The sequence below is a fragment of the Hippoglossus stenolepis genome, chromosome 13, assembly GCF_022539355.2.
Source record: "Hippoglossus stenolepis isolate QCI-W04-F060 chromosome 13, HSTE1.2, whole genome shotgun sequence".
Lineage (NCBI taxonomy): Eukaryota > Metazoa > Chordata > Actinopteri > Pleuronectiformes > Pleuronectidae > Hippoglossus > Hippoglossus stenolepis.
In genome coordinates, this window is record NC_061495.1 from 5212502 (window position 1) to 5233859 (window position 21358).

At 41.0% G+C, this 21358-nt stretch overlaps 1 protein-coding gene and 2 long non-coding RNA genes across 3 annotated transcripts; 1 reads left to right on the forward strand and 2 right to left on the reverse strand.

Moving 5' to 3' along the window:
• Positions 1 to 132: 132 nt before the first annotated feature.
• Positions 133 to 21358, reverse strand: LOC124854617. The gene is made up of 3 exons (XR_007034793.1): positions 21287 to 21358; positions 21183 to 21184; positions 133 to 210 (listed from the first exon to the last, which is right to left on the reverse strand). It is a non-coding gene; the product is annotated as an uncharacterized LOC124854617 (long non-coding RNA).
• On the forward strand, positions 12980 to 13757 carry LOC124854616. Its single transcript, XR_007034792.1, has 3 exons — positions 12980 to 13034; positions 13130 to 13290; positions 13695 to 13757. It is a non-coding gene; the product is annotated as an uncharacterized LOC124854616 (long non-coding RNA).
• On the reverse strand, positions 15327 to 19383 carry LOC124854615 (protein mono-ADP-ribosyltransferase PARP15-like). The gene is given in 4 exon segments (XM_047342633.1): positions 15327 to 16370; positions 16596 to 16770; positions 19182 to 19230; positions 19232 to 19383. Coding segments are annotated over 4 exon segments (645 nt in total). The 5' UTR covers positions 19369 to 19383; the 3' UTR covers positions 15327 to 16086.

The following is a 21358-nucleotide window of genomic DNA, read 5'->3' on the forward strand; positions in this document are numbered from 1 at the left end:
CCAAAATAAATAATTACAAGGCACTAATTGTGAATGAATTTGTATCTTGATATAATTCGATGCCCAGAACTAAGCAAGAATATTGTTTAACTGTGGCAAGTCAGGGTTACAGTGTCATAAACAGTTTTAAGTGTAAATGTTTCATTACCAAGTGTGTTGGCACTCTCCTTCAACAGCCTGACCAGCTGCTTCTAGAATAGCCTTGGATATCTTTGGTGGAGGGAAAGACATCAAATAATATGATAATGTATGGATACAACTTAAATTGTAGTTGTTCTGCATAGCTGAAACATTCCCTCTTCTCGCTGTTTATTTACCTGACTTGAGAGAGAAGTTTCTACTGGAGGAGTTGACAATGACCTCACTGGTCTCCTTGCTATGTCTCCGTGACCACCTGTATGGTGACGCTCCCATTTTGGTCTCATGCACTCCTGCGCCGGGAAAGGTTAACGCTTGAGAAGGGACCTTGTTGCACTGAAAGAAATTAACAGCAAATCAACCAAATAATCAATAAAAATACATTTGAGAATAACTGATCCATTCAGATCATTTTTTAATTGAATCATTTTGTTGTGGATTTCTTATATTTCTAAAAGCATCGATATTTACTGCACATAAAAATGTTGAAAAGATGTTTGCTCAATGTTTTTTTGTGGGGAAACCTGTGGGTGCTGGACCACCTGAGGCACTGGGGAAATTGTCAAATTCATCCTTAAAGGCCTGTAGACAGAATCAGAACTTCCACTAAACACTCACAAATATTATCAATACATCACCAAAACATTACAAGAGCAGATGTTCATAAACATGGACATAATTGACCATCGCTGATTTGTCATTAAGCATTTCATGGGAAAATAACACAGAACTACCTCCAAAGCTTCTTCTGTTTCCTTTACCTGGACTGCCTTTTGCATCGCCTGATAAAGGACAATGACAACCTCCCTTCAGGTGCTTAGGTTTTTTCATGCTAAACGCTGAGATTTCACTAACATCGAAGAGGCGACAGGTGTCTTGGGAAACAAAGCTCTTATGCGACAGCAGGTAAAGAAATGAGGTCAGGCCAGTGTCCTCTGCCTTGTCCAAGTGTTTCTGAAAATGGCACTCAAGATCTGGGAGGCAAAGTATTTGATGCTTTAAGATCAGGTACCAGGCTACTGAAAGTTTACACTGCTGCATACACTTACTATCCCATGCACCTAGATGAATAATAAGTATAATATAGTATAATCCTAAAATAACATTTAGCAACAGAAAAGAGGAAAAGTGGTAGATCTGGAGGCATGTTCCATATGATACAGTATTGAATACAGACTCAGATGATAGAGCATGTTACCCTTTCAGTTGCGCCTTGTCCCTTGTCCCAATGAGGTGCAATTGCATGAAAGACTTTTCTGCTCTTCAGTTGGCAAGCCGCTCGTCAGCAATGACCTCACCAAATGTCCTCTGGCCTCTGGGCATTTATCAACTGCTGATTGGGTCCGCCATGGCAGTATTGCATTTGAAACTGCTCCTTGTTCAGTTCAAGATCTTCGACGAGTGCTGCAAATCACTCTCAGTCTAAGAAAAACGGAATGTTATCAGTTCTTCATTTAACAACATCCTTATTAGACCAAAAGTCTGGGAGTTAGTCTGAGCAATCAGTCAGTATTTAAAGGTAGGGCTGGTGTTGTTTCTGAAACACTTTTTTTCGTATTTATTGAAATCCTCTTCACATCCTGATAGCCATGTGACAATCGAAAAAGCATGTCCCAAGTGTCTGTGGCTCTTGAGGGACTGTAGTTAACACAACCAATAATTCTGGTAATTAAATGACGACCATAGGCTGATGTACCGGTCTGTCACTAACCAGCGTGCACTCCTGCCCATGCACTCAGTGCACATGACCAGTCTTCACGCCAGAGAGACATACACTGGCCGAAGCAGAGAAGACAGTGGGATGTATCGGTTGCATTTTTTCAAAGAGTAGTCTGCTCTCATAGCTTTTTTCACGCTTTACCAACCCTAGCTTTAATTTATTCTAGTATTTGTCGCCACACTCTAGAAAGCATGTTTAACTAGAAACATTTTTAAATTCTATTTACTGTGGGTATCCTGATGTTTCCTTGAGTAAGAGTGGATATTCAAGCCTCTTTGGTTGTCACTTGACCCAAGCAGTTTGGGTCAGATTGGGCAGATCTTAGCCTGTGTCAGACTTGGAGACGCGGTTTGAAGAGTGACTCCACTATTTCCAAATTCACTTTTGACAGCTCTCTCCATAGCCTGAACAGCAGCGCTCGCCATTGTTCACCAAATGGATCTCCTTCAGGGTGTTGTCATTATACTTCCTTAACACAGTGTTCCTTCACTGCCTTGATGATGGTCAGCGCACACAAATCAAGAGGAAAGCTTTGCTCCCATGGTGGGCAGAGCCACAGTGATGCAGCCATGCCTTCAGCAAGTTCCAGGCTTCCTTAACAGCTCTTTTCTTAACTGTGCCTGAGACTTGGGGTGCAGATGGATCAAAGACGGGTCCAAATGCATGGATAATTTTTTTGCACAAAGCCATTCCCTCCAGCATCAGTAATGACAGTCTCCAGGCCTGGAGCTGTCCTCTGGTTAATTATTTTGTCGCATTCAACCTGCAACTGAGTCCAGCAGCATTCAACAGCGCTGTCTAAGACCCCCTTTGTGTTGCAGCTGCTGATTAGAAGAATTGGATAATCAAGGCCCACTGGGTAACTGTACAGATCTGCCTTGCAAACAGCTATTTTCAACACTCATCAGATGTCTGAAGCCGACATACAGGTTTTGGTCCTTGGTTTGGGCCAAATCATTCTGCCCACCACCTGTCTCATCAACTAGTTGGACCAAGCAGCCAGTGTTGCCAAACAGTGAGGTCACGCACATAGTTTCCTTTATCCTGGAAGAACTTCTTCACCCAGGTTTGGTGGATGCTTTACACTTTCTAAAGATCAAAGACTGGACCAAAGTTTTCAACTAAGGTCTTGCAATGTGACATCAACTCTGGAACCATTGAGACAGATGGCCTCGCTTGAAAGACACTGTCACTCTGTCTCTTGACTTGGTCCAAAAAGATGTTTTGCATTTTTTATCGTATCTAATGATGGCATCGGTCGGTGACATCAACACTTTCTTCAACCTTGGCATTCTGTTTACAAGAAGCTCAAGCGCACCGCTGAGCTCATGACATTACTCTTGTGGCCACTACAACACCCTGTTTACCAGCAGAGGACCTGAGTCTCCTGCATGACTCTTGCTGTTGGCATCTCAGAATTGTCTGACCAGATCCTGCCACGCCAGAGTCTTCAGGACACTGCAATCTTCACACTGATGTTCTGAGACATCAAAGCTTTTTCAGATGGTCTTCAGCTTTGGTCAGATCTCTGTCAGAAAAGCAAGGAGCCTCCACCTTCTGTGCACTGGATCTCAAATGCTGCATCTATTCCGTCAGATGTCAGCAGGGCCTTTGTAAGCTCATCTTGCCTTCCAACCTCAGCAAGTCAAGCACAGATGTTTCCATTTCTAAATTCATTCGCTTTTTAATGAGTTTTTGCTTCACGTATCACTTTACACTGTTTCCAAAATCTCATCTCTTAAAACCAGTTACAGTCAAATCTGGACTGTCTTTGTGAATGACATTTGAGCTCTGGTACAAACGTCAAATTTGTCCTGAAGACTATCTTGACACAGGAGGTGGAATATTGATGGGAGCCACTTTGATGACATCGGTTCATCGCTCTCTCTGCACTCCTTCCCTCAATTTTCTTGGATGGTTTGTCAAGACTTTGCTCCAGTTTATTGACATCATCCACAAAGCCAACCACTGACAAGACTGGCTTTATCATGTGTACTAAAGTCACATCCTTGTTCTGTAGCATGTGTCTGATATTCTTCACAGACTCTTCCAATACCTCTGAATCCGGCTGAAACTTCAGGGATTTGAATTTTGACATATTAGCAAAGGCTGACCCCACGGTACTGCTCCACTTCTTTAATGATGGCTTTGGCATCTTTTTTTGGCCAAGAATTGAAAAGGTACGGGGCTCAAGATCACAGCAGATCCTTCTGTTTTACATTACAGAAGTGTTTAGCTAAGTCACTGTGAATGGTCTCAATGCTGATTGTTTATGGTCATTTAGGTATCTCCACACAGCATTGTCAGTGTGGGTTCAGAGAGATGGCAGCGGGAGTTCTTAAGGAGGGCCTGTTTTGCCATAGAGGGCTGCTCCCAAAGATGAATAGAAAGGATAAACTCTGATCTCTTCCTGTCGGATGTGCTGCTTCTCCTTCACGACTTTCTGAGCAGCAGCTATAGAAAAACATCATTGTCAAATCGTCCAGGAATTGATATAAAGGTGGTAATCTCTGATTATCATTGTTGCATTTATACGGACACAGTAATTATTCAACGTGTACTATAAACTGTGTTACCTTGATTGTCTTTGAAGGTGATTTATAAACTGTTCCTCTTCATTAAGCACAACACTTTAATATCCTCACCTGCATTCTCGAAAATACAGGTGGGAGGAAATCTTCGAACTTTGGGTGTCTTCGATTGCAACTTGCTTAGTGACTTCAAGAGGCCGGACTGACAATCCTTATTTGTGAACATCCTGTTTTGAGGGCATCTTGCCACAAAGTCAGCGCTTTCTGTGGGATAGTGATAAAAAGTAGTAGTAGTGGTAAGATGAGAACGAAATCAAAATTGAACGAGAATTAAGTCGTAGTATTATGAATTTTTACCTACAATAAAGTCATAATATTATGAGAATTAAGTTATAATTTTGAAGGCTTAATCATTATACAAGGATCAAATGATCAGCTTGTTGTCTGTGTTAAAATGAGGGAATGTAGCATCTATTGCTATACATTAGTATAGGTTTCATGTTACTTGATCTTTCGGCACATGAGCACCACATTAATGTGGTAGTGTCAGGGCTCTAAAAGGTTGTGTAAGAAACTGTGTCCATTTCAAAGAAAGAACCACACACGCTTGGAGGAAATTGTCTCTTTTGAGGAGAAGAAAATGTTTGATAGTGGTCGACTGTAAATTGTTGGGGGATTTCATGAGCTGCTTTCCGCCATACACGTAATTCTTGATATCCTCCCAACATTCTCCAGAATTGTTGTGAGTGTAAACGCAAATGTCTGTGTGAGAGCCTCCAGACTTTCTGCAGAGTTTCTCTTTTGGTGATAAGGGCACACGCCAATGTCGATTTGGCGCGATCTCTGCAGCAGAATTAATACGTTATATCCTGCCTCTGTCTGCTGCACCACCCCTCACCTGAACACTCCAGAGATTTATGTGTTGTTGCCTGAGCAGAGAATCTCCTGCTGTGAAGACGGTTATAGTTTCTCAAGAAACAATGAGATTGGTTCAATATTTTCGATCCAGATGGAGTGAAACTCGGAGAGCACGGGTTCTCCTTGCTGCTTGTTTACTAAAAGTAATATATTGTATTGTAGTATAATGGCTTTTTCCTCATAATAATGACATTTTTTCACATTAAATTATGCCTTAAATCTCGTAATATCACTTTTTTTACAACATATTCTCAAAATCTTTTTTCTTCAATATGGCCCTAATATACCTTTCATAAAATGGCACCAACATCTTTGCCAAGAAGGAGTTGAGGGTTCATACAACACATGTTTTGAGATAAACACAATTTTTTATATTACATTGCAAGAGTAAATAAGAAAACTCAATTTGGACAATTTTATATGAATTGGTGATTTAAAGATACGTTTTCCCGGTTCTATTGTTGCAATTGATCAAATAAAGTAGAATTCTAAGTAGATAAAGGACATCATGCATTTGTTTTTGTTGGCAATAGTATGTAACTCTTCATGGTTAGGATGGTGAGGATGTTTTATAGTGGTCTGAGAAAATGCAGAAAAGTAATTTCTCTAGTACCCGCAGGATCTAATTTATGGTAGTTCAGCTTGGTGCTGACTGCATTGATCATGTTAGGCTAAGGATTCAGGTTAAGTGTCAGTTTATCATGGTGTGTCGTACAGAATATTCCCATAAATTTACTTGGTATTTTTCTTTTTTAGTATTATTATAATAAGAGATATGCTGAAGATGATACCGATGCGCCAATTGAAAGGCAACCTCTGTACAAGTTGTGTTTTTAGAAATATTATTACACGCATAAACACACACACAGTAAGCAAATACCTTTTCCACTCTCAAAGTAACCAACAGAGAGATGCCATGAATGATTTCCAACGCAGCAGGCAGATGGGGATTTCGGTTCCTTCATAATGTTCTCCACCAGCATCTCCAAAAACCCAGGCTCATGTCCTCAGAAACATTCCCAAAACAGCCGAGGAGCACAGCGTTTCCTCTGCTGCTACATCGTCTCTGCCTCTCGCCTCTGAACTTCAGCTGTGAGTTGATGAAGAGTAAGTGATTGAACACACATTTTAATGAAGTAAGATAATAGAGTAACACAAACAATTAATGAAATGTCTTATTTGTGGGAAAGCTTATTCTGGGTGTTAGCTCATAAGCCGTTTTTCCAGAGTCTCAGCTACTGTAAAAAACATGGCGGCCTCTGTAGAGAGGACCCACTCCCGATGTAAATATAAAGTAATTAAATATAAAGGGCCATTCTAGGGTAAAGAAAACAACAATTCATACAATTTAGATGAAACACACGAGGAAACACCACCAGGATTATTTTATATTCAATTTCTGCCCACGGATCCCTTTTACAGTGAAGGCAGATGATTTACAGAAATCAGCAGTGCAGTTTGTTTCATTAATTCGAGCTGCATCAATACACATTCCTTCTGATGAATCACAGTTTCAAACAATTTCGACACTAAAGGGTCAGTTTATTATTTCTGTAATTAAGGTTCATATGAAGCCTGAATATCAACCCAAACATGATACAGCCAAGCAAAAGAAAAGGAGAGAGTGAGAGACAAAGCGGGCAGGGTAGAGAAGCAAAACTAACTGTGTGTGTGTGGTTTGACACTGCAAGTCTGAGTTAATTTATCTGTAACAAACAAACACAAAAAATAGTCACAGAGTAAGAAACATACTGGTGTGACTTACATTTGTTGACATTATCCGATGGAACTCCCCTGCTTCTGACAGTACACAAAAATGATTTAAGTCACAACTGTGTTTTAATTTGTCTTCTTGTGTAACCAGTTTACCTCACAGCTAAATGTCCAATCAGACACAAGTTTTACAATGCTTAACTGACCATCAACTGGGTCAAGTAAATATCACAGAAAGGCGTATCCTTGTTTAATTACCAGCTTCCAAACAGCAGGAAGTAAAATGAGCAAAGAACACAGCGTCCAGCACGGTTCCTGAGTTATGACTCATGTGCTCTCACATAAGCTCTGGGCCTAAAGCTCAACACAGCATATTGATATACTATGCATTGTATAAGCAGAGTAAGGAGGTAAAACACATAATTGATTAACCTCAGATTTGTCAAATGTTTTGCTGTATATTAAACATTTCTGCTCCTGTCCCTGATTACTAAATCATGAAGCAGCCACAATTTACAAAGAGGGTTCAACTATAAGTCCATGCTCAATTCCTTCTTTACTGTTTGCTCTATAGCTTTGATTCAAAGCCACACCTCATTGAATATACTTTGAAAATTGTTCCTAGTTCAAGCTCATTGAGTTTTCCAAAAGGGAGGGGTGATAATATCTTTTATTTATATGCCTCAAAACAACAAAGTAAAGTACTTTCACACCTCATCCAGGATACACACACAGGAACCCTGACATTTCATTGCACCTCACTTACCTGTGGTGGTGCTGCTGGTGCTGGTGCTGCTGCTGCTGGTGCTGCTGCTGGTGGTGCTGGTGCAGTCTTCTCATCTGAAGGGACTCGAATGGTCATCTTCAGAACAGCCTCATCCAACTGGATCTGGTGCGAGTCTTTCCTCAGCACATTTTTCTGGTCTGTGAGTGAAGGAGAAGAAGAAGAAGATGGACTTATTGTTAAGAGGAGGTCACTTCACTCTTGTATTTCTCTAGTTTGAGTCCAGGCCTTAGACGGAGCTCACCCTGCTCGGTGCGGAAGCGCAGCCCCGCCGTCCTGCCGCCACTCTCGCAGTCCACCTCGCAGTCTCCGCCGCAGGACTTCTTTTGCCGTTGAAGTACTTCAGCAACTTGATTTTGATTTTCGGAAAGTTGTTTCTCCGCTCGACGAGCAGCGGGTAAGAATACGCGTCGGACATGTCTGCTGTCCGGGCTGCTTCTGCTGCTGCGCCTCAGTTATACTTTCTGTTTTGTTTCTTGGGAACGCAACAGTTTTTCCCCATTTTGGCGAGTCTGCTTTTATTTTCACTTTCGCCTCGTCCTCCTCGGAACCTTCCAGCAGAAAGCAGGTGAGTGTGTTTACCTGTAAACTTCATCTTTTAACGTAGACATTAAAACCAACGTTAAACGGACAGGTGTGGTCAGTTTGAACCGTGTGCTGCACAAAGTCGCTCGCAGCCGACAACAGGTCGAGGAGAGAAAATGGCGACGAGTCTGCGCAGAAACTTTCTCGAAGAAACGTAGAAAGACGTGAGACAACGATGCACCATTGAATGTCAACGATAAGTGAAGTTGTTCAACTTAACCAACTTTAACGAGTCTAAATCACAATAATGTACAGAGGATGAATGTGGACAGTAGTGAGACAACAGTAGGAATATTATGTTAGTATTTTAACTTCAAACCGTCCCCCCCCACCTGGATAGTTTCTTAACGTTGATTCTGTTTTCTTTTCACATAACTTTCATATACACCAAAGCAGGCAACTGATCTGCCCTCCTCATGGAGTGATAGAAACCTGCGAAAGTTTCTAGTTGTAATTGGGTCACCCAGTTCAGGAAGTACAAAATAATATATTTAAATATAATGTTGAATGCAGCACAATATTCCTGATTTTTGTATCATTTAAATTGTGTGCAGCATTGTATAACAGTTTCACAACAGTTTACACTAGAAAAGGCCAAAAATGGGCTTGTCGGTCAAATTAATTCATTATGAGCAGGACTCCTGGACACTAGATTTAATCTATATCAATGTGAGGGAAGAAAAGTAAAATAAAATAATCAGATATTCTTTGTCTAACCCACTATTTCCACCACTTAAATCCACAATCCTTTCTGTTTGTGTCTATTGTCTACACATCTCTGACAAATTCTACATATGTGCATCAGAGGTTACAGAAAATACTGAATGAATGTTCCAAACATTAAATTCAAGAAGGATAATAACAATAATAAAATTAAATATACATGCCTACTATTGTGCTAGCCTCAAAATTTTACTCCAGAAAGGTTAATTGAGAAATTCAGTTTTTTATTGATGTTTGGACAATTTGGCCTTTCAGTTACAATCGACTGCCAGTAGGAGGTGCTGCAGCCCCCTGCACCCCTACTACTGAGTCCTTGGTAAAGTACAAAGAAATAGACATAATGTACTCAAAGTACATCAAACTTCTACTTGAGTAAAAGTGTACAAGGAATAGATACATGAAAATGTACTTGATTACATTAATGAAGTAAATGTACTCTGCTGCATCCCAGCACCGCCAGTAGGTTAAGATTAAATGTTATTTAGACTTGACACCTTTAGTGGCTTATGCAACAACTATAAATAAATGAGAGATATGTAAATAATATGCACCTGCCACTACAAACAGAATATTATGAGTAGTATATATAGTAATAGGATGATTACTAGAGATGACTTAAATAAGGGTGACAATACAGAGCACAAATATATTAACCAGACAGTGATGTCATTGTATGATTTACTCACACCTACTTACTTTTTTCGTAGCACTATTTAGGAGCTATGGCCGGTAATCTGATTATCTCTCTTCACGGGCCTTCTGGTTCTCATTGTGGGAGGCAATGTGGACCGGCCCTGCAGCATCCTTCACAGCAAATTCGATGCACAGCCATCATTGAGGAGGTGGCTTCCGGAAGGCCCCACCCTGTGCCGTAGAAACTGTTGTTTCAGAGAAGAGGTTTGCCGCGTGCTGAGGAGGCATCAAGTTATCTGTGTGGAAGGACGATCTTTACAAATGTTCAAGTGCGGATGCCGCCGTGAATGCTGCCAACGACAAGCTTCAACACTGGGCGGCCTCGCCTCAAGCTCTGTCCAGCAGGGGTCCGTGATCCATAACAGGACAGCAACGATTACATCAGACGGAAGGGGGATCTGAAACAGGAGATGCAATTGTCTGTGCTGCTGGCCTCCACTATGTAAGAAGATAATTCATGCTGTGGGCCCTTCCTTAACAGCAAACCCATCAAAGTATGAATGCAAAGGCTAAACCGCTGTTGCAGAAGGCCATCAGAGCATTCTGACAGAGTTAAAGAAAACCACCTGGAAGACTGTCGCCATTCCTGCTATAAGCTCGACTGTTCAATCTCCTGCTACTTCCAGCGGACACCATATAGTGTCAACTGTGAAAGAGTACTATGAGAACTCCTATAGACAACATCTTCCTGAGGAGATCCTCCTTGTGAACAACGACGACCCCACAGTAAAGGAATGGAAAGGGCCGTTGTGAGCTACTTTCCCACAAACGTACAGCGAGGTAGTAGCAGGAGCAGGAGCAGGAGCGGCTGTGTGCTCCACTCCTACAGTCCAGTTTGGAAATATCCAACTGACACTGAAGTGTATTTAATTATGAACAGGAGGCATGAATTGACATCTGTCTTTGATTGTTTATTAAACCTATTATGTACTTATTTATGCACTGCAATTAGAAGGCTTTTCTAAACATTGATTATTTCTAGTTAAACATTATTAGGGTAAAAGGATTCTCCAAATATGATCATTCCCTCATCATAAGACCAGAAGAGTCGGGGGACACATGCAGCTGGAAATATTTACAAATTCTGCTTGGTTTTGCTCTAATTTTAAATAGAATTATAGTAAGAATGTGATTAACTGTAAAACCTCGCCAAGGAGTTTAATTTTGGGGATTTGGAAATCAGGAACTTTTGTGAAAAAACTGCAGCAGTGGCAGCAGGTATGGGGAGCATGAGTTTCTGTATTTTTATTCACCTTGTTTATTCTTGTTTTTGATTCCTCAGACGGACGCCATCGTAGCTGGTAGCACATCATCAGACAGAAACTTGAGCTACGTGTCACCTCCAAAGCTTTATCGAAGAAAGCAGGAGCTGAAATGCAAAAGAGAGCTTCACAGAGCTGGGCCAAAGGAAAAGTGATCGCTACAAAGGCTACTTCCTGAACAAAGAGGTTTACACTCTTGGCATTGCAGCCCAGGAGTGTAGGTCATGATTCTAATATAAGTAAAAGAGGAAATATTAAATCGTCATGTGTAATATTAATTATCTGACTTATCTAAAGGAACAAATGATTTGCATCAGGACTAAACTTTCTTACATTGAAAAATATCTTGCACAACTTGCAAGAGTTCCTTTTCCCTTGGTATATCCAGAGAGCACATAGTCTGGGAGTAGCATTAAAATGCAGCTCGTTGCAGGGATGATATTGAAAAACAGGTTGAAGTGAGAGACAACATATCATCTGGGTGAGCAGGAAAATCTTAATTTACTGTATATTTGTCTATGTCTCTTTGTTCATTAATTACAGGTCCTTTTCAAGTCAGTCCTGGATTGCCTATCTATCGCAGTCTCAAATAAGCACAGGTCAATTGCCTTCCCGCCATCGGCACAGCAGGAGGCTACGGGCTCAGTAAAACACAAGTCGCCGATGTCATGACTGAAGCAGTGAAGGAGTTTGCCAAGAAGTCCCCCCGCAAACCTTTGAAGTTCACTTTGTCATATTTCCACTGTGGAAGTAGACATGAGCATAAGGTTGTATTAATGCTTTTGCGAGTATTAGAATGTTAGTTACCTGCAGGCATGTAGCTCACTGCAGGCGGATTGAAGGAGACGCCGACAGTTATCGTGATAGAAAGATGACTTAATGACTTTTGTCTTTCCAGGCTTTGAGACAGCGATGAGATCTTTCCAGGCAAAAAGCCCCTGATCCCGGCTTACACAGGTAACAACACCATTTTATTAACATTAACTGATGAAAAAGATGACCTTCAATGCAAGTGTTTAAGTATTTTACTGAGAGTAATAGAAAGGCATATGCACTTCCCTATATTTGCAGTAATTACGGTCTTAAAATATTAGCTTCAAGAAAATTTTAGGAACCTTTAATAATTCTGCAAATGTTGAGGCTAATTGTAAGAATGTGCAAGTTGCCTCTACAAAGTAGGCCAAACCTTCACTACAACTTATAGTAATAATATTCCTGTTAAAGTAGAAAGACATTTGTATAGTGCTGCTTATTTATGTGTTGTGTAAGAAATGTTTAAATAACAGAATACATAGAATCTTGCTGTTGTTGTAGTTCCCTTGTAACAGTTCTGAGTTGTAGTGTATAAACCAGAAACGTAAGAGTAGGACAGCAAATGTAAAAATCATCCGTACAGTGGGGAATGCATGCTCGATTAATCTGCAATCACTAAAGCAGCTAATCCTGAACTGTGGCAGATTGTTACCTGTGTGTGTGCTCCACCAGCATTGAGCACAGAGATCACTTCCTGTCAGCAAACTCCGCCGGCTCCACAGATCAGCCTGCATGGCAGTCCTGGAGTCGAGGCTCGAGGCTGAACGATGGCTCTGGTACCTTTTCCATTCCTCTCACCGCATCACCATCCGTAACAACTCTATTCTTTGTTTTGGGGAGGAGGTGAATATCTGCAGCTGACCCGTCTGTCGACCAAAGAGACCATCGACATCAAGGAGTCCTTGACAAAGGTCATGCAGACATAACGGTGAACGGGGATTCACATGAGGAAATTGTCATGGCCGCCTTGCAGGTGGGAGGCCATGCCTGGGCAAGGCAACATCCAGAGAGAATTTGTCCTGGCAGGAAGAGCGCTGCTATGCTCCCCTTCTCCACCGAGAAGGTGACCTTGAAAGAACGCCAGTTGATGTTCAAGACGTTTGTTCTCAGAAAGAGCATCTGTTCTCATAAACGAGGGGCTGTGCATGTTGAAGGTACAGTATGTGTAACTGTCTCAAGGAAGTGCTCCATATCTTATGTCTTATTGTTCACCAGTGCTTGACTCAGGTGGAATTTTTCGTATATCTAGTTGGAGAAAGTGGAGAACCCGATTACTGAGGAAGATGTTTGACGCCAAGAAACAACAGCTACAATGTTCCACTCATCGAAACATGTTTCAGCTTATACCTTCACAGTTCTGCGAGATGGTCAGCCATATTGGATTCCATGCAGAGTACACACCACCTGCAGGTATGAAGCATTTGATAATGTAACCAGATTCTTAGCGAGAGAGAACGAGCGGACTGACTGAATGAATGAATGTGTGCAGCTTTAAAGAAAGGGTTTTCCCCATTTAAGAAAAATAATGTTCATTCCATGGTGATCAGTGTTGAGATTGTGGCGGGGGCTCCAAACGTATCGACATAAGGACACTGAGAAGTGTTACAGTGCGTTTAAACTGTAGCAGGTCAGAGGACGTCAGCTGGTGGACCAGGATGCATTTGCGTTCAGGCAACTAAAAGATTGTTGCCACATCTCAGAACATTTTTAAGTGCATTCAGACCTGTACTTAGTGCTGACCACTTGTAATCAGATCTCTCAGGACAGACGTGGTCATAGATTATAACCAGTTTTTTGTGTTTGTCCGTTTACAGACCCAGCTTATGGAGAGGGTATCTACTTTGCTGGTACAGTGAGGAAAGCCATGGAAGTGGGAAGGAGCGCAATGAGACGTACTTGTACCTTGTGGGAGGCCGAGGTGCTGACAGGAAACTCCACCCTGGCAGACCAGGTCTCATTCTACCAGTTGTGGGGACACACCCACAACATTCGACAGTGTGAGTGGAGGTCTGACCTCTGTCATATTCAGTAGGTTACCAGGCTCTGCCTGGCACATCATTACTCCTGTACGTGGCCTGAGGAGCCATTTCTCCACTTCCTATTACACATTAAAGAATCAGTCCCGTTAATCTGAACTCCAGTTCCCTTCTCTGGCGCATGTTAACACTGAGAAATGAATGAATCAATTTGTCTGCTTGAAACTATATAAACCAGACAGTATATAAATATAAATACTCATATCCACTGAGGACCTGGATGAACATGCACGCAAACTTTACCTGCATTTTAAAAAATATATGATTTTGATTTTAAAATGACCTTTTTCTGGAGCCTTATACAAACTAAATAAGCAAATCGTGGGGATTATTAAAACATGACCAGGGAATAAAAAGCTGTAAGAATGAATGAGGATGATGCTGCTCTGGTTCAGTGACCACAGGAGAGAAGCCCTGCAACACACAACAGGACAGGATCAACTTATATTAAATAAATGAGAGAAACATACATTTATGACAAGTGGCTCGTTGAGTTATCCAGTCATTTGTATTAGATTATACTGAATGCTGATAATCTGCGAAGATCAGAAAATGTATTTATGGCTGTGTGGTGTATTCACAGATTCATAAAACTCTGGTGTGGATCTGGATCAGGGGGCAGGTCATTTATCAACATCTCAGAGAGTAATTCTTGATTCAAGTCAGACATGTAAAGGGATCTAATGAATTAAAATGTAGTTTCATAAGGGGACTGGAAAAAAATATATGTACTCTACTGCCACTCTAGTTATTATTATCATTATTATTATCCCTCTCCTCTTTACCACGCTCACCCCCAACCGGCCGAGGCAGATGGCCGACAACACTCAGTCTGGTTCTAGAGGTTTCTCCCAGTAAAATATTGTAAAATCTCGACCTTACTATGTAAAGTACCTTGAGATAATGTGTGTTGTAATTTTGCACTATGCAAACCAAGTTGAATTAAATATTAATATACAGTGTAACTGAAATAATGGTGAAAAATATGCTTTTCCTCAAGATTCGCTGACTCCCGTGGTTTTATTTAAACGTCCACATAAACTCCATCCCATACACATGCAGGATTTCAACTGGTTTTCCTTTTCCTTATCTTGGCAACAGGAGGGAAGACTGTATATGCACACTTGCAGTATGTCCTGCAGATGGAGCCAGAGATTCGAGCAATGCTGACAACACCGCCACCCAATGATGAATATATCGCACTGTACTTTCAGAGAAACCTGAGGAGACCAAACTTTATTACCACATCGTAACAATCATATATTTATATTACTGTTATAAATTCAAATAATTAAATCTGAATGGGATGAATCTCAAAGTTGTATGAAAGGTTCATTGAAGTGATTATGTATGAATTTAGAGAATCAATTGCCTTAAACTGGAGAAAAGAGATGAAACAAAAGCTTAGTGTCTGGTTGAATATTCACTTTTATTGAGAAAGCTTGGTAGGAAAAACACAAATTTCACACAGAGAAGCAAACTTTGTGGTTTGGGCTGCATTTGTTTCTCATTTGTGATTGTATGTATACGTTTATGTGGAAAGGAGGGGTTTGACATATTCTACCTGGTGTGTACTACAAGGCTATGTAAATTTGAGGAAATTGAATACTACAATTACACACAATGTGTGGTGCTCTAATAGACATAAATGGACACAACTGTGAAGCTCGACTTATCAACTCTAAATCAAATAAAGAAAACGCTGAACAAGCAAGTGTGCTCTTATGAACTTCTAATTACACCGCGTTTATTGGAACAGTAGTTAACTTCCATACTCCTCTCAAAACCAGAAGTAATCGCTAATCTGAATTCCAAAACCAGTTTGTATCCCATGATTTCCTTCAGGAGAGCAGGTCCATCATTCTCGACACTCAATTATTGGTTTGATTATACAAAGAATAACATACAGGCAAAAACAAAAATCTGTTTGCAATCATTCGCCTTTCTTGACATTGTTATGTGATCAATGTATGGTTCATTTCCTCTGGTGGCTCTGATTCCTGACTCTTGTGATTATTACTTGATTACTAAATACCTTCTTTAACCAAATACCTCAAGTAGATGGGAAAACAAATGCGATTAATCAGCTGATGTGAAACAAACTAAGTGTTTTTAACGCAGTATAAAATGTGGAGGCATTTGGTCCTTGTTATGTCAGAACATCGTGGCGTTACTTGAATGTGATCAAATACTCAGGATAAGCCTGAACATCATGGAAGATGATGAACACGCTGGGATTAGCCATGTTGTCCACGACACTGTCGTACAACTGAAGGGACGTGTTGCTCTTGGCTGGTGGTACGACCATGTCTGGTTTTCCAAGCGTGAAATCCCCGGTCAGCACTTGGCAGAGGTACATGCACTTCTCCCCTTTCAGATTCGGCCGGGAGTATGTGTCCTGGGCAGAGTAGTCGGCCCTGACAGCAAAGTACGTGCCGTTGCCAAAATCAGGAGCTGAAAATGAAACAGCAGCAAAAATGTTTTGTTTTAATTTATCTGTGAGCATGTCTTCCATTCGCTTAAGTTAATATGAAGAAATAACTGAAAAACAACTAGTGTTCAGAATATTCAATAAAATAAAAAACATATTAATGTTTTTGAACAGTTTCATTTTAGCAATAAAGGTAAAGGAAGAGTCTGGTGAAACTTTGTCCCATATTTTCATCATAAACTTCTCACCGTTCTTTCCTGCGTAAGCCCTGTTGAAGCCATTTTCATTAATCGTGTTCACTATGGTCTCAGGGATGCCGTGGAACAGACGCCTCTCGTTGTTTGAATGACCGTTTCGCTGCTCAATGTCACGCTTCTTGACCTGTAGGCTCTTCCACAACATAGGGTTCTGGATCCTGTCAATCTAAATAGGAGGGAAAAGTAAATTTGTGACGATCCCATAGCACATTTTAAAAGTATATTTGTTTCACCCAGATAAAAATTGCAATTTTCTTTTCGTACTCTAAATTGGACGATACGAAAAGACCTGGTGTCGTGGATAACATGCATATGCACAAAACAGGGTCTGATAGATGCGTACGCCACTTCTCAAGCAAACGTTGGGATCTATAAAAACAAACCTGACGGGAGAATGTGCACACTTGTACGCTAACTCTGACCCATGCGTAGGGAACTGTTTGGGGGAAGGGACGTGCAGACGTGAGGTGGTGATTTGAAGCCAGATTATTGATCCACTTCATCATTACCATTAAAACCAACAGCGGTATATTTGTGCTTGCGCGTCATAACTGTTCCATGGCGACTTTCAATCGAAAAAGATATGACAACTGACAACAAAGTACGAGTTGCAGAGCCGAGTCATTAATAGTATTTAATAATAGCTTCTAACACTGTGCGTGTATCGTCAATTACGGCTTTAGTTTTCAACCTGTGTGTGTGTGTGTGTGTGTGTGTGTGTGTGTGTGTGTGTGTGTGTGTGTGTGTGTGTGTGTGTGTGTGTGTGTGTGTGTGTGTGTGTGTGTGTGTGTGTGTGTGTGTGTGTGTGTGTGTGTGTTAAACCGCTGCAGTGAACGTGACTGTGCCATCACTTCCATTACCAAATAATATCCCAGAGTGGAGGTTAGGATCCTATTGATGTGTGAAGTAATCAGTCCGATTGCTCTAAATATATGAATACTGCGGCGATTTTTTGATATATAATTGTGTAAAATTTGTTAGATCGAGGACATCGCAGCTGTCTCTGAATTGAATAATCCTGCAGATTCACGTTTGCAGGTGGACTTTGATTTATAAAGTGAACATGTTTATGTGTGCGTGCGTGTAATAGGTTGAAAATGCTATGCATTTCGTTTTTATTTTAACAGATACCCCCCATTTTTTGAAAGACAACTTAACTATTCTAACAGTTTCACATGACAATTCTACTCCACGTCAGTAGGTGGTGCTGTTGGTACAGCGGTGGATCCTGAAGGGAGACCGTAAGCACAGGCTCAGCGCATGCGCAGCTCATAATAAATGAGTTCAGTCTGAGCAAGACACTAAACTTAGTCTCCTCCCTTCTTAAATCCACAGGTAATACAAAACTCAGTTTTATAACTTAACTTAGTTTTAGAGTCAAGTGTGGATATTATGTTGGTTGTTAGATGAGTGATGATGATAGTGAGAAGTGTGGTTAAAGTACAAAAATATATAGTTTGGTGACTCGTCGTCCTGACGTGCTTCGTCATGGCGGGTGCACGTACTTTTTCTTTGAACTTAAGTTTCAACCACTGGTGTAATAAGTCCGTGTAACAGATATTCCGGTTCTGTAATGTAGCATTTGTTCTAAAATGTGCTAAAAGTATTTGTAGCCAGCTCTTGGCGCATGTTCACAAGTGAAATGTTATATGCTAACTAGCTTCACTTTACCGGTCACAGCCGGGTCACGCCATTTTGTTAGATGCCGCTGATGAGTGAAGTGTGTGTGTGTGCAGAGTGTAAAATGGTGATAGGTATGATTGAAGGAAGTGCTAAAAACGGGAATTGGTTTATGTTATGTGTGTGTATGAGAGTGATTCATTGTGTGTCAATGTGTGTAATCAGAGTAGTGTGTGTGTGTGTGTGTGTATGAGCCAGTGTAGGAATTTATGTTTACTGAATGTGTTTGTCTTGTTAATTAGTATTTATGTATTTGTCATTTCATTTTTGTATTATTTGGGGTATAATGATAACAGAAAACACTTTAACAAGAGAGTGAGACTGAATGGACAATTGAGATGAATGATGTGTGAAGATCTATAAGTTGTGATATTTTATAATAAATGAGTTCAGTCTGAGCAAGACGCTAAACTTAGTCTCCTCCCTTCTTAAATCCACAGAGACTATATCTATGTATCTATTGGTTACGCAGCGCTCCCTAGCCTGTGTAACCCTTGCTGCCGGTCCAGATTTCCCCTAGGTCTGGCGCCGGTAACATGCGCACGGTTTTAATCATCTGAATCTTTTTTTGCCCCTGACAAGTACAGTTTTGAAGGCAGCAAAGAATAAGTGATTTCCAGGAGCGTAATCAAAGAAGTTCTATGACATTCACTTGCATGCATTTGTTTTTCAAATGGGCTTACAATGAGCATTCATCACTTCCATACAGGTTAGTAGTACATAACTGTTAAAACGTTATATATGTTGTTATTTTTTAAATGCACAGGTATTAAATTGTTATCAGAAGGAAAACATTGGTATTGAAACAACATCACAACAAAACGTTCTGCTCTAGTACTGTGCTAAGTGTCACTAAAAGCATGATGTTTTAAATACTGCATTTTAAATGAAGACTACCTTGATGACTGTTTGTTTGCAATGAGGCCTGAAAGCCAGCTCTGTGACCACTGCACTCTGGTGTTTCCTCATGGATAGGGACAGCCACACACGTAGTGTTGGGGGGCATAGCATCCCAGTGCTCAGGTACTTCATCTAGAGACAAAATTCGAGAGGTCAAAAAGTGAAATCGTAAACAGGAAATCATTTGCGGTAATAAAAGGTTTGAAATCTAGTGTGAATGCACATTATTCTAGCTATATATTGGAACTTTTACCAGTTACCACTGGTTTATTATCTTTTAGACAGAACTCTCATCAGTCAGTCAAATACCTTTCAGTTTGGTTTCACCCTCCTTATTCAGATGTGTCTCCCTTTTTGTTGGTGGCCGGTCCGGCTTGGCAGAGTGACGAAGTCTTGACCTTGGACGCTGACTTTACATCTGTCCGCTCTTTTGCATTGCTTGCTCAAGCTGAAGTTTGTCATTGGATCAAAGCTTTTGATACTGGAGCCCTCGGCTGTTGGTACTGCCAGTCTGCAAACTGTGCTTACCATCACCACGGCACTTCTTCTGTGTCCTCATCATCTCTCACCTTTTCATCATTGTATAAATCTCTGCGGTGGCTTTGAGTACGCCACGTTGAATCCCTCAATGGTTAATTCCGACCTGATCCTCTTGCCTTCGGATCCTGATGCCTACGCCCACGGCCTTCTGGATGTCAATAATCTGCTGGTGGTCCGCTACCGAGTGCTTGGAGGGATTTGGGCGTAGAATTTTTAATGGTGTTTGGTTTTGATCTTGGTTATCAGATCATTGATCCACTGCTTGGCCAGAGACCACTTTTGGCCTGTGTCACCGCAGATGTGGAAGCAAGCCGGGCTCTAATGTGCCACTGGCGTGATGACAAAGTCTTCTTCTTACGGGGTTTGTCAGCAGTTTCACCCACAAGGAATGCTGTGAGAACAAATTCCAAGCGCTACATTATTCATCTCACATTCAAACCAGACTATGGATTAAAGGAACATGAACACAAAAAATGACTTTCCTCTGTATTAGGGCTGTCACTTTCTATCCGAAAACATGCGGTTCATATTCAAACTGTAATAAACTCTGTTCGATTTCAAATTATGCAGCTTAGAAGCATTTGATATTTAGAAAAAGCGACAGCCCTGTTCTGTACTTGCTACTCTGATTTTTTCCACCTTCACCCACTATCCTTATCATTGCTTGTTGGCAGCGCTTTTTTGTGTTTGGGTTGCATACTGCTGTGAAACTCGGTTTAGTAACGGTGCTTGGAAATAACAATCCGGCTAGTCTTCAGGGAGCTATGAGTGTTTTGGGCTCAACATCGGCCGATCACTGCCAAACATGGCATCTGCCACCTGTCGGACTGCACATTGCCTTGACCTGAGAGGGTAGAGCATAACTAAAGTTGCACAAGGCAGTGCAGGAATCATCACTTGTAAAACACACACTGAGAACCATGACTGTGTTCATTCTCTCTGAATCAATAGAATTCATGTAAACACAAATTTTCACTAAAATCATCTCCAAGTTGATTTAAAACTCAGACTTTCCATATAATATACTCAGACTCACACCTGTGCCAATGGCAGGTACGAGACAGAGGCGTAGGCGTTTTCAAGCACACATCTCAAGTGCACTTTTAACAACCGCTCCTGATTTTTCCTGGGTCGGTCTGTCTGATCACGTGAGGATCTTCTTACACCTTAGGTTACCTGGATCGGCCATTATCATGCCCTGGTTGGGCAGGGCACCTAAGGGTGAAGACAATGGATTTGTATTAGTATTTAAACTTAAAATAAATAATTACAAGGCACTAATTGTGAATGAATTTGTATCTTGATATAACTACGCCCAGAACCAAGTAAGAATATTGTTTTAACTGTGGCAAGTCAGGGGTTACAGTGTCATAACAGTTTTAAGTGTAAATGTTTACTGGGCGTGTTGGCACTCTCCTTCAACAGCCTGACCAGCTGCTTCTAGAATAGCCTTGATACTCCTAGTGGAGGGAAAGACATCAAATAATATGATAAAGTGTATGGATACAACTTAAATTGTAGTTGTTCTGCATAGCTGCCATTCCTCTTTCGCTGTCATTTACCTGACTTGAGAGAAAAGCTGTCATTGGAGGAGTTGACAATGACCTCACTGGTCTCCTCTTGGTTATGTCTCC